The following is a 13,277-nucleotide window of genomic DNA, read 5'->3' as shown; positions in this document are numbered from 1 at the left end:
TTCTTATGTTCCTAATACCCTATTAATATCCCGTTTGATGTGTCCATCCATCCACTTGCACACCTCTACTAAGTCACTCCGAATTCTTGGCCGTTCTAGAGAATGCAAATTTGTACTACTTAGTTAATCTTTCTTCATATGACAAGTTTCTAATTTGCAGGATTAACTTTGTTATCCTACGCTGGGCGTGTTCTAGTGAATTTATATCAGAAAACGTATATTTTAACTTGTTAAAAATATTTTGATTCATATTCATAAACAGTCTACTCATGCACATGTATAAACATACATGCCTCGTATTGTCAACTTTATTCTAATGTTCTTAGCAATTTGAATATTTATCGGCATCGAGAAATGACCAAATAAACAAGTTCCATCATCCAGCAACATCAGTCACCTGAGATAGCTGCTACATAACCCCCCGGTGGCCACAACGGGTTAGCTCATTACTCATTTAGCTCACAGACTACAAGGTTGGTCACAAGCAGTACCACCACTGCAGTCACTCTCTCCATCACCTGTGTTCCCTTACCAACACCACTCCCAACCACCAATCACCAGGTGTATTCAACAACAACCACCACATCGACAAACTTCACCAGCCCTATTAGAGATATTTTCTGAAACACTAGCACGTGTCGGAAAGACGTTTTATAAAGAGGTCAAGTAACTATATATTCTCGTGTTTTCCATCATGAGCCAACAGTCTAAGATGGACTTGGATATTACGAATTGCAGCCGTGGGCTGTGGCTGGTCAAGGTACCTAAATATTTGGGGGACAAATGGGCAGACTGTGCTGGCCATGACGTTGGAAAGCTTAAGATTACCAAGGTGCCTGGTAAACCTCCGACAATAACCTTTAAATCTAGTGAACACACCTTGAAGGACGGGAAAATTCCTCGGGAGCACAAGGTAATTTCTCATAGTTTAAAAGAAATGACACTCGGAGTTCTTTCTGAACCAGATCTCGGCAGCAGCAGCTCGGATGCTGCAGTTTCCGAGACACAGCAATTGTCCTTTGAGGGACAAGTCATCCACAAACTAGAATGTCAGCCTGTAGTGGACGACTACTATATCAATCAGAAAAGGGAAGCTGTGAAGAAAGCTGCCCAGTCTCTTCATACGGTAAAGCTTATTGACAGACCCCTCAACGGCTATAAGCCTATTTCACACCATAAACATAATGTTTATTTAGAGCAGAAGAAGAAGGCAGAAGGCAAGACGATTCGTGATGATAAAGATAAGGTCATGGAGTTGTTGTTTGCTGCATTTGAAAAGCATCAGTATTACAATATTAAGGATCTCCACAAGATTACCCGACAACCAATCACATATCTAAAGGAGATCCTGAAAGACCTATGTAACTATAATGTTAAGAATCCTCACAAGAATATGTGGGAACTCAAGCCCGAGTACCGTCATTACAAGCTTGCCGAAAAGGCTGTGGAAAATTCAATGTATGATTAGGTTCATACTAAACTTTGTTTCACAGTACAAAGGTAAAGAAAACGTGAAAGATCCAGGCAAATATTAGCCTCATACTCCAAGTCTGAGGTTATGATCTACCTTGCGGTGCTTGTGCCTCTATCTGCTACCCTTTACTGCAAGCCACGGCCGCTGCTCTGTCCCGTCTTCCAGACTGTGCAGTATCAGGACGAGTGGCAGAATGTCACAGAGATCGTGGTGTTTCCCATCAACCAGATCCTCCTCAACACCGTGTTCCAAGTCAGTGATGTTCCCGTGACCTCCGTCACAGTCCAGACGGTGACGGCACCAGCCCTGCAGCTGGTAATGATTGAGGTGAAGGTGGTGGAGGTGACTAAGCCCCTGATGGTGATGAACGTCGACACTGTCACCACCATAGAAGCAGCATCGCCTTTAACTTACTTTTATGACACCTTGAATATATCACAGATTCAATGTATCATAATCACGTGTTCATTGTATAGATATCATAAAAATAAATACTTATACAGAACTTCTTCTTGCTTAACCTATTTTAGATCAATGTTTTGACTAAGAATATAAGAAAAATGGAAAATCGCTGCTTACAGTGATCTGTTGACGAAATAAGGCAAATAGGACACTGGGCTTTATTTATCAAAGCATTAGTAATAAAACACCTTGTGTTATTCTTCAGTTATATCCTGCTCTGGTTAGGCCCCATTAACATCATGCAGTTTAGTTTCGATTGCCGTGTTATATGTTGGGAATCCTGACACCCAAATTATTAACCCCTGTCACCACAACATAAATTGGTTGTGACCAGAAACTAATTTTACTAACCATTAATTTCAAGTAGGTGAATGTCAGAGGTTTTCTAGAAATCCATAACCGTGCAATTGCGTCAGTTACCACGTGCGATGACTGCTTTTTTTTAACAAATTATTTAACAGTTGTGATTATGAGTTTCAAACGGCGAGGGAAGGGGAATAAAAAGCAAAAATAGTTTCAAACCTCAATACAGGTAAGGAAATAAATAAAAATTATCAATAAATATAATGCATAGTGTAGCTATGCACCTCTAAATTAATTAAGTGCGTCATTTTGTGTTTAAATCCATGGAAAATAGTGGTTTTAAATCCGCGGAGTTGACGCGCACATTAATATCCAACCATAAGACTAAGCACTCACGTAAATTTATCAATTAATTGTGTGGATTATTTTCGTGTTAGGGTCAATAACATATTAATAAATACTCATCAAATACCAGAGTTGAAGAGATTACCCCATACTAATTATATATACATCACTCAAAATAAGAGTCTTTTATATAAAACCAAACAAAATACATAGCACTATTCCATTACTCCTCATTATTATGGTATATAAATTTATTGCCAAACCTTAACTGTAGTTAGGCAGGAGCCCAACTAAATGTTGCTCAATCTAGCCTAATCTATTGATTTGTGCTAAGCCACTAAGGATAGGAACATAAGAACAAAGGCAACTGCAGAAGGCCTGTTGGCCCATACGAGGCAGCTCCTACTTATAACCACCCAATCCCACTCATATACATGTCCAACCCACGCTTGAAACAATCGAGGGACCCCACCTCCACAATGTTACGCGGCAATTGGTTTCACAAATCAACAACCCTGTTACTGAACCAGTATTTACCCAAGTCTTTTCTAAATCTAAACTTATCCAATTTATAACCATTGTTTCGTGTTCTGTCTTGTGTTGATACTTTTAATACCCTATTAATATCCCCTTTGTTTTGTCCATTCACCCACTTGTAAACCTCTATCATGTATCACCTAACTCTTCGCCTTTCCAGTGATGCAAGTTAAGCTTTGTTAATCTTTCTTCATATGAAAGATTTCTAATTTGGGGAATTAACTTAGTCATTCTATGCTGGACACGTTCAAGTGAATTTATATCCATTCTATAGTATGGCGACCAAAACTCAACTGTATAATCTAAATGGGGCCTAACCAGAGCAAGATATAGCTGAGGAACCACACCAGGTGTCTTGTTAATTACGCTTCGATTAATAAACCCTAGTGTCCTATTTGCCTTATTACGAACATTCAGGCATTGATCTTTTTGTTTTAAATTCTTACTAATCATAACTCCCAGATCCCTTTCGCAATCCGACTTCGCAATCTCAACACTTACCTTTATTCTTATGTTCTTAGACATATATGAATGAGATTAGGTGGTTATAAATAGCAGCTTTCTTGTGTGGGGCCAGTAGGAAATCTGCAGTTACGTTTATTCTTATTTTCCTACGTTTAGATTTAGGAAATACCTGGGAAAATAGTGGTTCGGTAACATGGTTGTTGATTTGTGGAACCAATTATCGCATATCTTGATAGAAGTAGGATCCCTTGATTGTTTCAAGTATGCGTTGGACTTATATATTGATGGGATTGGGAAGATATAAATAGGTGCTGCCTCGTATGGGCCAATAGGCTTTCTGCAGTTACCTTCATTCTTGTTCCTAATTCCCTATTAATATCCCGTTTGATGTGTCCATCCATCCACTTGCACACCTCTACTAAGTCACTCCGAATTCTTGGCCTTTCTAGAGAATGCAAATTAGTACTACTTAGTCAATCTTTCTTCATATGACAAGTTTCTAATATGCAGGATTAACTTTGTTATTCTCGTATGGGCCAATAGGCCTTCTGCAGTTACCTTCATTCTTATGTTCCTAATACCCTATTAATATCCCGTTTGATGTGTCCATCCATCCACTTGCACACCTCTACTAAGTCACTCCGAATTCTTGGCCGTTCTAGAGAATGCAAATTTGTACTACTTAGTTAATCTTTCTTCATATGACAAGTTTCTAATTTGCAGGATTAACTTTGTTATCCTACGCTGGGCGTGTTCTAGTGAATTTATATCAGAAAACGTATATTTTAACTTGTTAAAAATATTTTGATTCATATTCATAAACAGTCTACTCATGCACATGTATAAACATACATGCCTCGTATTGTCAACTTTATTCTAATGTTCTAAGCAATTTGAATATTTATCGGCATCGAGAAATGACCAAATAAACAAGTTCCATCATCCAGCAACATCAGTCACCTGAGATAGCTGCTACATAACCCCCCGGTGGCCACAACGGGTTAGCTCATTACTCATTTAGCTCACAGACTACAAGGTTGGTCACAAGCAGTACCACCACTGCAGTCACTCTCTCCATCACCTGTGTTCCCTTACCAACACCACTCCCAACCACCAATCACCAGGTGTATTCAACAACAACCACCACATCGACAAACTTCACCAGCCCTATTAGAGATATTTTCTGAAACACTAGCACGTGTCGGAAAGACGTTTTATAAAGAGGTCAAGTAACTATATATTCTCGTGTTTTCCATCATGAACCAACAGTCTAAGATGGACTTGGATATTACGAATTGCAGCCGTGGGCTGTGGCTGGTCAAGGTACCTAAATATTTGGGGGACAAATGGGCAGACTGTGCTGGCCATGACGTTGGAAAGCTTAAGATTACCAAGGTGCCTGGTAAACCTCCGACAATAACCTTTAAATCTAGTGAACACACCTTGAAGGACGGGAAAATTCCTCGGGAGCACAAGGTAATTTCTCATAGTTTAAAAGAAATGACACTCGGAGTTCTTTCTGAACCAGATCTCGGCAGCAGCAGCTCGGATGCTGCAGTTTCCGAGACACAGCAATTGTCCTTTGAGGGACAAGTCATCCACAAACTAGAATGTCAGCCTGTAGTGGACGGGAAAATTCCTCGGTGGACGACTACTATATCAATCAGAAAAGGGAAGCTGTGAAGAAAGCTGCCCAGTCTCTTCATACGGTAAAGCTTATTGACAGACCCCTCAACGGCTATAAGCCTATTTCACACCATAAACATAATGTTTATTTAGAGCAGAAGAAGAAGGCAGAAGGCAAGACGATTCGTGATGATAAAAATAAGGTCATGGAGTTGTTGTTTGCTGCATTTGAAAAGCATCAGTATTACAATATTAAGGATCTCCACAAGATTACCCGACAACCAATCACATATCTAAAGGAGATCCTGAAAGACCTATGTAACTATAATGTTAAGAATCCTCACAAGAATATGTGGGAACTCAAGCCCGAGTACCGTCATTACAAGCTTGCCGAAAAGGCTGTGGAAAATTCAATGTATGATTAGGTTCATACTAAACTTTGTTTCACAGTACAAAGGTAAAGAAAACGTGAAAGATCCAGGCAAATATTAGCCTCATACTCCAAGTCTGAGGTTATGATCTACCTTGCGGTGCTTGTGCCTCTATCCGCTACCCTTTACTGCAAGCCACGGCCGCTGCTCTGTCCCGTCTTCCAGACTGTGCAGTATCAGGACGAGTGGCAGAATGTCACAGAGATCGTGGTGTTTCCCATCAACCAGATCCTCCTCAACACCGTGTTCCAAGTCAGTGATGTTCCCGTGACCTCCGTCACAGTCCAGACGGTGACGGCACCAGCCCTGCAGCTGGTAATGATTGAGGTGAAGGTGGTGGAGGTGACTAAGCCCCTGATGGTGATGAACGTCGACACTGTCACCACCATAGAAGCAGCATCGCCTTTAACTTACTTTTATGACACCTTGAATATATCACAGATTCAATGTATCAAAATCACGTGTTCATTGTATAGATATCATAAAAATAAATACTTATACAGAACTTATATACAGAACTTCTTCTTGCTTAACCTATTTTAGATCAATGTTTTGACTAAGAATATAAGAAAAATGGAAAATCGCTGCTTACAGTGATCTGTTGACGAAATAAGGCAAATAGGACACTGGGATTTATTTATCAAAGCATTAGTAATAAAACACCTTGTGTTATTCTTCAGTTATATCCTGCTCTGGTTAGGCCCCATTTACATCATGCAGTTTCGTTTCGATTGCCGTGTTATATGTTGGGAATCCTGACACCCAAATTATTAACCCCTGTCACCACAACATAAATTGGTTGTGACCAGAAACTAATTTTACTAACCATTAATTTCAAGTAGGTGAATGTCAGAAGTTTTCTAAAAATCCATAACCGTGCAATTGCGTCAGTTACCACGTGCGATGACTGCTTTTTTTTAACAAATTATTTAACAGTTGTGATTATGAGTTTCAAACGGCGAGGGAAGGGGAATAAAAAGCAAAAATGGTTTCAAACCTCAATACAGGTAAGGAAATAAATAAAAATTATCAATAAATATAATGCATAGTGTAGCTATGCACCTCTAAATTAATTAAGTGCGTCATTTTGTGTTTAAATCCATGGAAAATAGTGGTTTTAAATCCGCGGAGTTGACGCGCACATTAATATCCAACCATAAGACTAAGCACTCACGTAAATTTATCCATTAATTGTGTGGATTATTTTCGTGTTAGGGTCAATAACATATTAATAAATACTCATCAAATACCAGAGTTGAAGAGATTACCCCATACTAATTATATATACATCACTCAAAATAAGAGTCTTTTATATAAAACCAAACAAAATACATAGCACTATTCCATTACTCCTCATTATTATGGTATATAAATTTATTGCCAAACCTTAACTGTAGTTAGGCAGGAGCCCAACTAAATGTTGCTCAATCTAGCCTAATCTATTGATTTGTGCTAAGCCACTAAGGATAGGAACATAAGAACAAAGGCAACTGCAGAAGGCCTGTTGGCCCATACGAGGCAGCTCCTATTTATAACCACCCAATCCCACTCATATACATGTCCAACCCACGCTTGAAACAATCGAGGGACCCCACCTTCACAATGTTACGCGGCAATTGGTTTCACAAATCAACAACCCTGTTACTGAACCAGTATTTACCCAAGTCTTTCCTAAATCTAAACTTATCCAATTTATAACCATTGTTTCGTGTTCTGTCTTGTGTTGATACTTTTAATACCCTATTAATATCCCCTTTGTTTTGTCCATTCACCCACTTGTAAACCTCTATCATGTCACACCTAACTCTTCGCCTTTCCAGTGATGCAAGTTAAGCTTTGTTAATCTTTCTTCATATGAAAGATTTCTAATTTGGGGAATTAACTTAGTCATTCTATGCTGGACACGTTCAAGTGAATTTATATCCATTCTATAGTATGGCGACCAAAACTCAACTGTATAATCTAAATGGGGCCTAACCAGAGCAAGATATAGCTGAGGAACCACACCAGGTGTCTTGTTAATTACGCTTCGATTAATAAACCCTAGTGTCCTATTTGCCTTATTACGAACATTCAGGCATTGATCTTTTTGTTTTAAATTCTTACTAATCATAACTCCCAGATCCCTTTCGCAATCCGACTTCGCAATCTCAACACTTACCTTTATTCTTATGTTCTTAGACATATATGAATGAGATTAGGTGGTTATAAATAGCAGCTTTCTTGTGTGGGGCCAGTAGGACATCTGCAGTTACGTTTATTCTTATTTTCCTACGTTTAGATTTAGGAAATACCTGGGAAAATAGTGGTTCGGTAACATGGTTGTTGATTTGTGGAACCAATTATCGCATATCTTGATAGAAGTAGGATCCCTTGATTGTTTCAAGTATGCGTTGGACTTATATATTAATGGGATTGGGAAGATATAAATAGGTGCTGCCTCGTATGGGCCAATAGGCTTTCTGCAGTTACCTTCATTCTTGTTCCTAATTCCCTATTAATATCCCGTTTGATGTGTCCATCCATCCACTTGCACACCTCTACTAAGTCACTCCGAATTCTTGGCCTTTCTAGAGAATGCAAATTAGTACTACTTAGTCAATCTTTGTTCATATGACAAGTTTCTAATATGCAGGATTAACTTTTAATTCTCGTATGGGCCAATAGGCCTTTTGCAGTTACCTTCATTCTTATGTTCCTAATACCCTATTAATATCCCGGTTGATGTGTCCATCCATCCACTTGCACACCTCTACTAAGTCACTCCGAATTCTTGGCCGTTCTAGAGAATGCAAATTTGTACTACTTAGTTAATCTTTCTTCATATGACAAGTTTCTAATTTGCAGGATTGACTTTGTTATCCTACGCTGGGCGTGTTCTAGTGAATTTATATCAGAAAACGTATATTTTAACTTGTTAAAAATATTTTGATTCATATTCATAAACAGTCTACTCATGCACATGTATAAACATACATGCCTCGTATTGTCAGTTTAACTTTATTCTAATGTTCTTAGCAATTTGAATATTTATCGGCATCGAGAAATGACCAAATAAACAAGTTCCATCATCCAGCAACATCAGTCACCTGAGATAGCTGCTACATAACCCCCCGGTGGCCACAACGGGTTAGCTCATTACTCATTTAGCTCACAGACTACAAGGTTGGTCATAAGCAGTACCACCACTGCAGTCACTCTCTTCATCACCTGTGTTCCCTTACCAACACCACTCCCAACCACCAATCACCAGGTGTATTCAACAACAACCACCACATCGACAAACTTCACCAGCCCTATTAGAGATATTTTCTGAAACACTAGCACGTGTCGGAAAGACGTTTTATAAAGAGGTCAAGTAACTATATATTCTCGTGTTTTCCATCATGAGCCACACCACCACACACTTGGTCCGGGAGACATCTCCCGTCACGCAGGGTGCAGTTGCACCTCCACAGATCTCCAGTATCAGCTCTTGATACTGGTAATGGCTCAAAAGGGCCACCACTTACGGGCTATTCATGCCCGTGCCACATTTTCGATGGTTTAATCGTCATCTTGGACACATTCATGGGAGACATCTCCCGTCACGCAGAGTGCACTTGCACCTCCACAGATCTCCAGTATCAGCTCTTGATACTGGTGATGGCTCGAAAGAGCCACCACTTACGAGCTATTCATGCCCGTGCCATCTTTTGGGTAGCTTCATCTTCTTCATCTGTTTAAAACACGGGAGACATCTCCCGTCACGCTGGGTGCAGTCGCACCTCCACAGATCTCCAGTATCATCTATTGATACTGGTGATGGCTCAAAAGGGCCACTACTTACCAATTCATGCCCGTGCCACCTATTGGGTGGCTTCATCTTCATCTTAACACATTCACAAGGGAGACATCTCCCATCATGCAGGGTGCATTCGCACCTCCACAGATCTCCAGTATCAGCTCTTGATACTGGTAATGGCTTAAAATGGCCACCACTTACGGGCTATTCATGCCCGTGCCACCTTTTGGGTGGCTTAATCTTCATCATCATCATCATCATGAGCCAACAGTCTAAGATGGACTTGGATATTACGAATTGCAGCCGTGGGCTGTGGCTGGTCAAGGTACCTAAATATTTGGGGGACAAATGGGCAGACTGTGCTGGCCATGACGTTGGAAAGCTTAAGATTACCAAGGTGCCTGGTAAACCTCCGACAATAACCTTTAAATCTAGTGAACACACCTTGAAGGACGGGAAAATTCCTCGGGAGCACAAGGTAATTTCTCATAGTTTAAAAGAAATGACACTCGGAGTTCTTTCTGAACCAGATCTCGGCAGCAGCAGCTCGGATGCTGCAGTTTCCGAGACACAGCAATTGTCCTTTGAGGGACAAGTCATCCACAAACTAGAATGTCAGCCTGTAGTGGACGACTACTATATCAATCAGAAAAGGGAAGCTGTGAAGAAAGCTGCCCAGTCTCTTCATACGGTAAAGCTTATTGACAGACCCCTCAACGGCTATAAGCCTATTTCACACCATAAACATAATGTTTATTTAGAGCAGAAGAAGAAGGCAGAAGGCAAGACGATTCTTGATGATAAAGATAAGGTCATGGAGTTGTTGTTTGCTGCATTTGAAAAGCATCAGTATTACAATATTAAGGATCTCCACAAGATTACCCGACAACCAATCACATATCTAAAGGAGATCCTGAAAGACCTATGTAACTATAATGTTAAGAATCCTCACAAGAATATGTGGGAACTCAAGCCCGAGTACCGTTATTACAAGCTTGCCGAAAAGGCTGTGGAAAATTCAATGTATGATTAGGTTCATACTAAACTTTGTTTCACAGTACAAAGGTAAAGAAAACGTGAAAGATCCAGGGAAATATTAGCCTCATACTCCAAGTCTGAGGTTATGATCTCAGCTATGATATATCATAGCAATATGGAAGTTGTAGTGAAGGACCTGGTGACTCTAGTGGGAGCCCTGAGGACAGAGTTGGACTCTCTGCGGGAGGAGGTGCGTCAGCTTAAAAATCAACGAGAAGTAACGAAGGAGGAGACCAGCAGTAAAGGGACCTCGTCTTGGAGAGTTGCGAGAGACAGGGGCCTTAAGAAGACTTTGATAAAGCCGCCTTCAAACGCCATAGCAACTTCAAATTCATTTGACGTTTTGGAGGACGAGTGCTGTGGAGAGACTGTGGATCGCGCAAAAGGGAAAGCAACGAAGAGAAAGGAAGCGCAGGCCCCTCAGAAAGTAAAGGAAGTACCTAAGCAAACATTAGTTGTGGGAGATTCCCAGATAAGGTATTTGGATAGAACGTTTTGTGCTAGAGATAGGGGGAACAGGTTAAGGGTTTGCTATCCCGGAGCTGGCATTGGTGATACTATAAACAACATGAATGATATTATGGCTGGTAATGGGAACAATCCCATTATTTGCATTAGCGTGGGAGGAAATGATGTTGGTCGAGTCAGGAGTGAGGAACTGATTCAGAGGTATAAAACAGCCATAGAGTTAGTTAGGAGCAAGGGAGGAATCCCGATCATATGTGGCATTCTTCCAAGAAAGGGAGTGGGAAATGAATGGATATCGAGGGCACTTGGTGTCAATTGCCGGCTGGAAAGATATTGCAAATCAAATGCAATATCTTTCATAGACAACTGGGAACACTTCTATGGAAGAAATGAAATGTATGCTCGTGATGGGGTGCATCTATCGAGAGCTGGGGTTGTTGCTGTTGCGAACTCGCTAGAAGAAGTGGTTAGAGGTGTTTGTTTGGGTTTAAACTGTTAGTAGATAGAGGTATGGGAATTGATTTGGAGGAAGGAGGTAATAAAAGTATGTGTTTGTGGGAGAAAGGAATTGGCAAAACGATCAGGGAAAGAGAAGGTCCGCAAAATAACAATTCACTTAGGGTATATTACACTAACAGTAGAAGTCTAAGAAATAAAATTAACGAATTAAATGCTCTTGTCTGCACAGAAAAAATATATATTATTGCACTTACCGAAACGTGGATGAATGTAGAAAATAGAGAACTATTAGCTGAATATCAAATATATGGATTTAAACTATTTCACACAGATAGATATATTAGACGAGGAGGTGGAGTAGCCATATATGTTAGGGACAATTTGAAATGTAGTCTCAAAGAGGGAATCAAAACAGAGCCACACACAGAAACTATTTGGATTGAATTAAACGAAAAAGCTAATAATATTATAATAGGAGTAATATATAGGCCACCAAATTTAGACAGAATGGAAGCAAAGCATCTATGGGATGAAATATCTAGAGCATCTAGATCTAACAGTATTTATGTCATGGGTGACTTTAATTTTAGCGGAATAAACTGGTTGAACAAAACAGGGAATAGTGAAGCAGAAGATTTTCTAGAATTAATTGACGATTGCTTTCTTACGCAACACATTAAGGAACCAACACGGGAAAATAATATTTTAGATTTAGTGTTAACTAACAGGGAAACGCAAATTAATGACATCGAAATAGGGAGTGAGCTAGGGAGCAGTGATCACAAAGAAATCAGATTTAGCATAGAATGGAATAGACCAGTAGGAGAAAATTCTGTTAAAGTGCCAGATTTTCGAAAAGCTGATTTTAATAGCCTAAGAATTTTTTTGGGTCAAATTGATTGGAAAGGCTTGGGTATGGGGTGTGGGCCGGTCTTGGAGCGAGACATGAACCCAGCGATAGGTGACTTAAATGGGGATTTCGATGTGGATTCAATATATAACTTATTTAAGAATATTCTAAACAAAGCACAGGAACGTAGTATACCATACAAATTGAATAGATCGTATACTAATGACCCAAAGTGGATAACAAAGAATTTGAAGAACCTTATAGGTAAAAAGAGAGCTTGGTACAAAAGGATTAAAAATGGGGAGGTCACTTTAGAACAGGAATTCGTACAATTGGTTAGAAATGTTAAAAAAGAGATAAGGAAAGCAAAAAGAAACTATGAAGTTCGCATAGCAGGGCAAGCAAAGACAAATCCTAAAGGGTTTTTTCAGTTATATCGTACTAAGACTAGGGAAAGGATAGGTCCATTAAAAACTGAGACAGGTCAAATAACAGATAGTGATGAAGAGATGAGTAGTATTTTTAATAAATATTTTGTATCTGTATTTACTAAAGAGGAACTTAACAATATGCCTTCAGCCGAACAAGTCTATGTGGGTGGGGACGAGGACAGGTTGACGAGTTTAGCAGTTACCAGGGAGGATGTTCTTAAACAAATAGTAAAACTCAAACCAAACAAATCCCCAGGGCCGGATGAAGTGTTTGCTAGGGTGCTTAAAGAATGCAAAGAGGAGCTTTGTGACCCACTGTCAACCATATTTAATAAATCAATAGAGTCAGGCAGAGTGCCAGAGTTTTGGAAAGTTGCTAATGTGATACCAGTTTTTAAGAAAGGAGATAGATCACTTGCGTCTAACTATCGACCAATTAGCCTAACGTCTATTGTGGGAAAGTTACTCGAATCTATAATAGCAAATAAAATTCGTCTTCATCTTGAAAAACATAAATTAATAATTGAGTCGCAACATGGTTTTATAAATGGTCATTCATGTTTAACAAATTTGTTATCTTTTTATTCTAGCATTGTTGAGGCAG

The 13,277-nt window shown here is 39.6% G+C and overlaps 1 protein-coding gene across 1 annotated transcript; it reads left to right on the top strand.

Annotated features, from left to right (window-relative positions):
- Positions 1-694: 694 nt before the first annotated feature.
- Positions 695-1,468, top strand: LOC138356440 (general transcription factor IIF subunit 2-like). Its single transcript, XM_069312591.1, has one exon. It carries the CDS (start codon positions 695-697, stop codon positions 1,466-1,468), a length of 774 nt encoding a protein of 257 aa, XP_069168692.1.
- The last annotated feature ends 11,809 nt before the right edge of the window (positions 1,469-13,277 follow it).

The sequence above is a fragment of the Procambarus clarkii genome, chromosome 72 (genome assembly GCF_040958095.1).
Source record: "Procambarus clarkii isolate CNS0578487 chromosome 72, FALCON_Pclarkii_2.0, whole genome shotgun sequence".
Lineage (NCBI taxonomy): Eukaryota > Metazoa > Arthropoda > Malacostraca > Decapoda > Cambaridae > Procambarus > Procambarus clarkii.
Note: the sequence above shows the minus strand (reverse complement) of the source record. Positions and strands in the feature narration are given on the sequence as shown.

What these genes read in the sequence shown, in the direction of transcription:
- LOC138356440 (XM_069312591.1), top strand. Translation starts at nt 695, where the DNA reads ATGAGCCAACAGTCTAAGATGGACTTGGATATTACGAATTGCAGCCGT.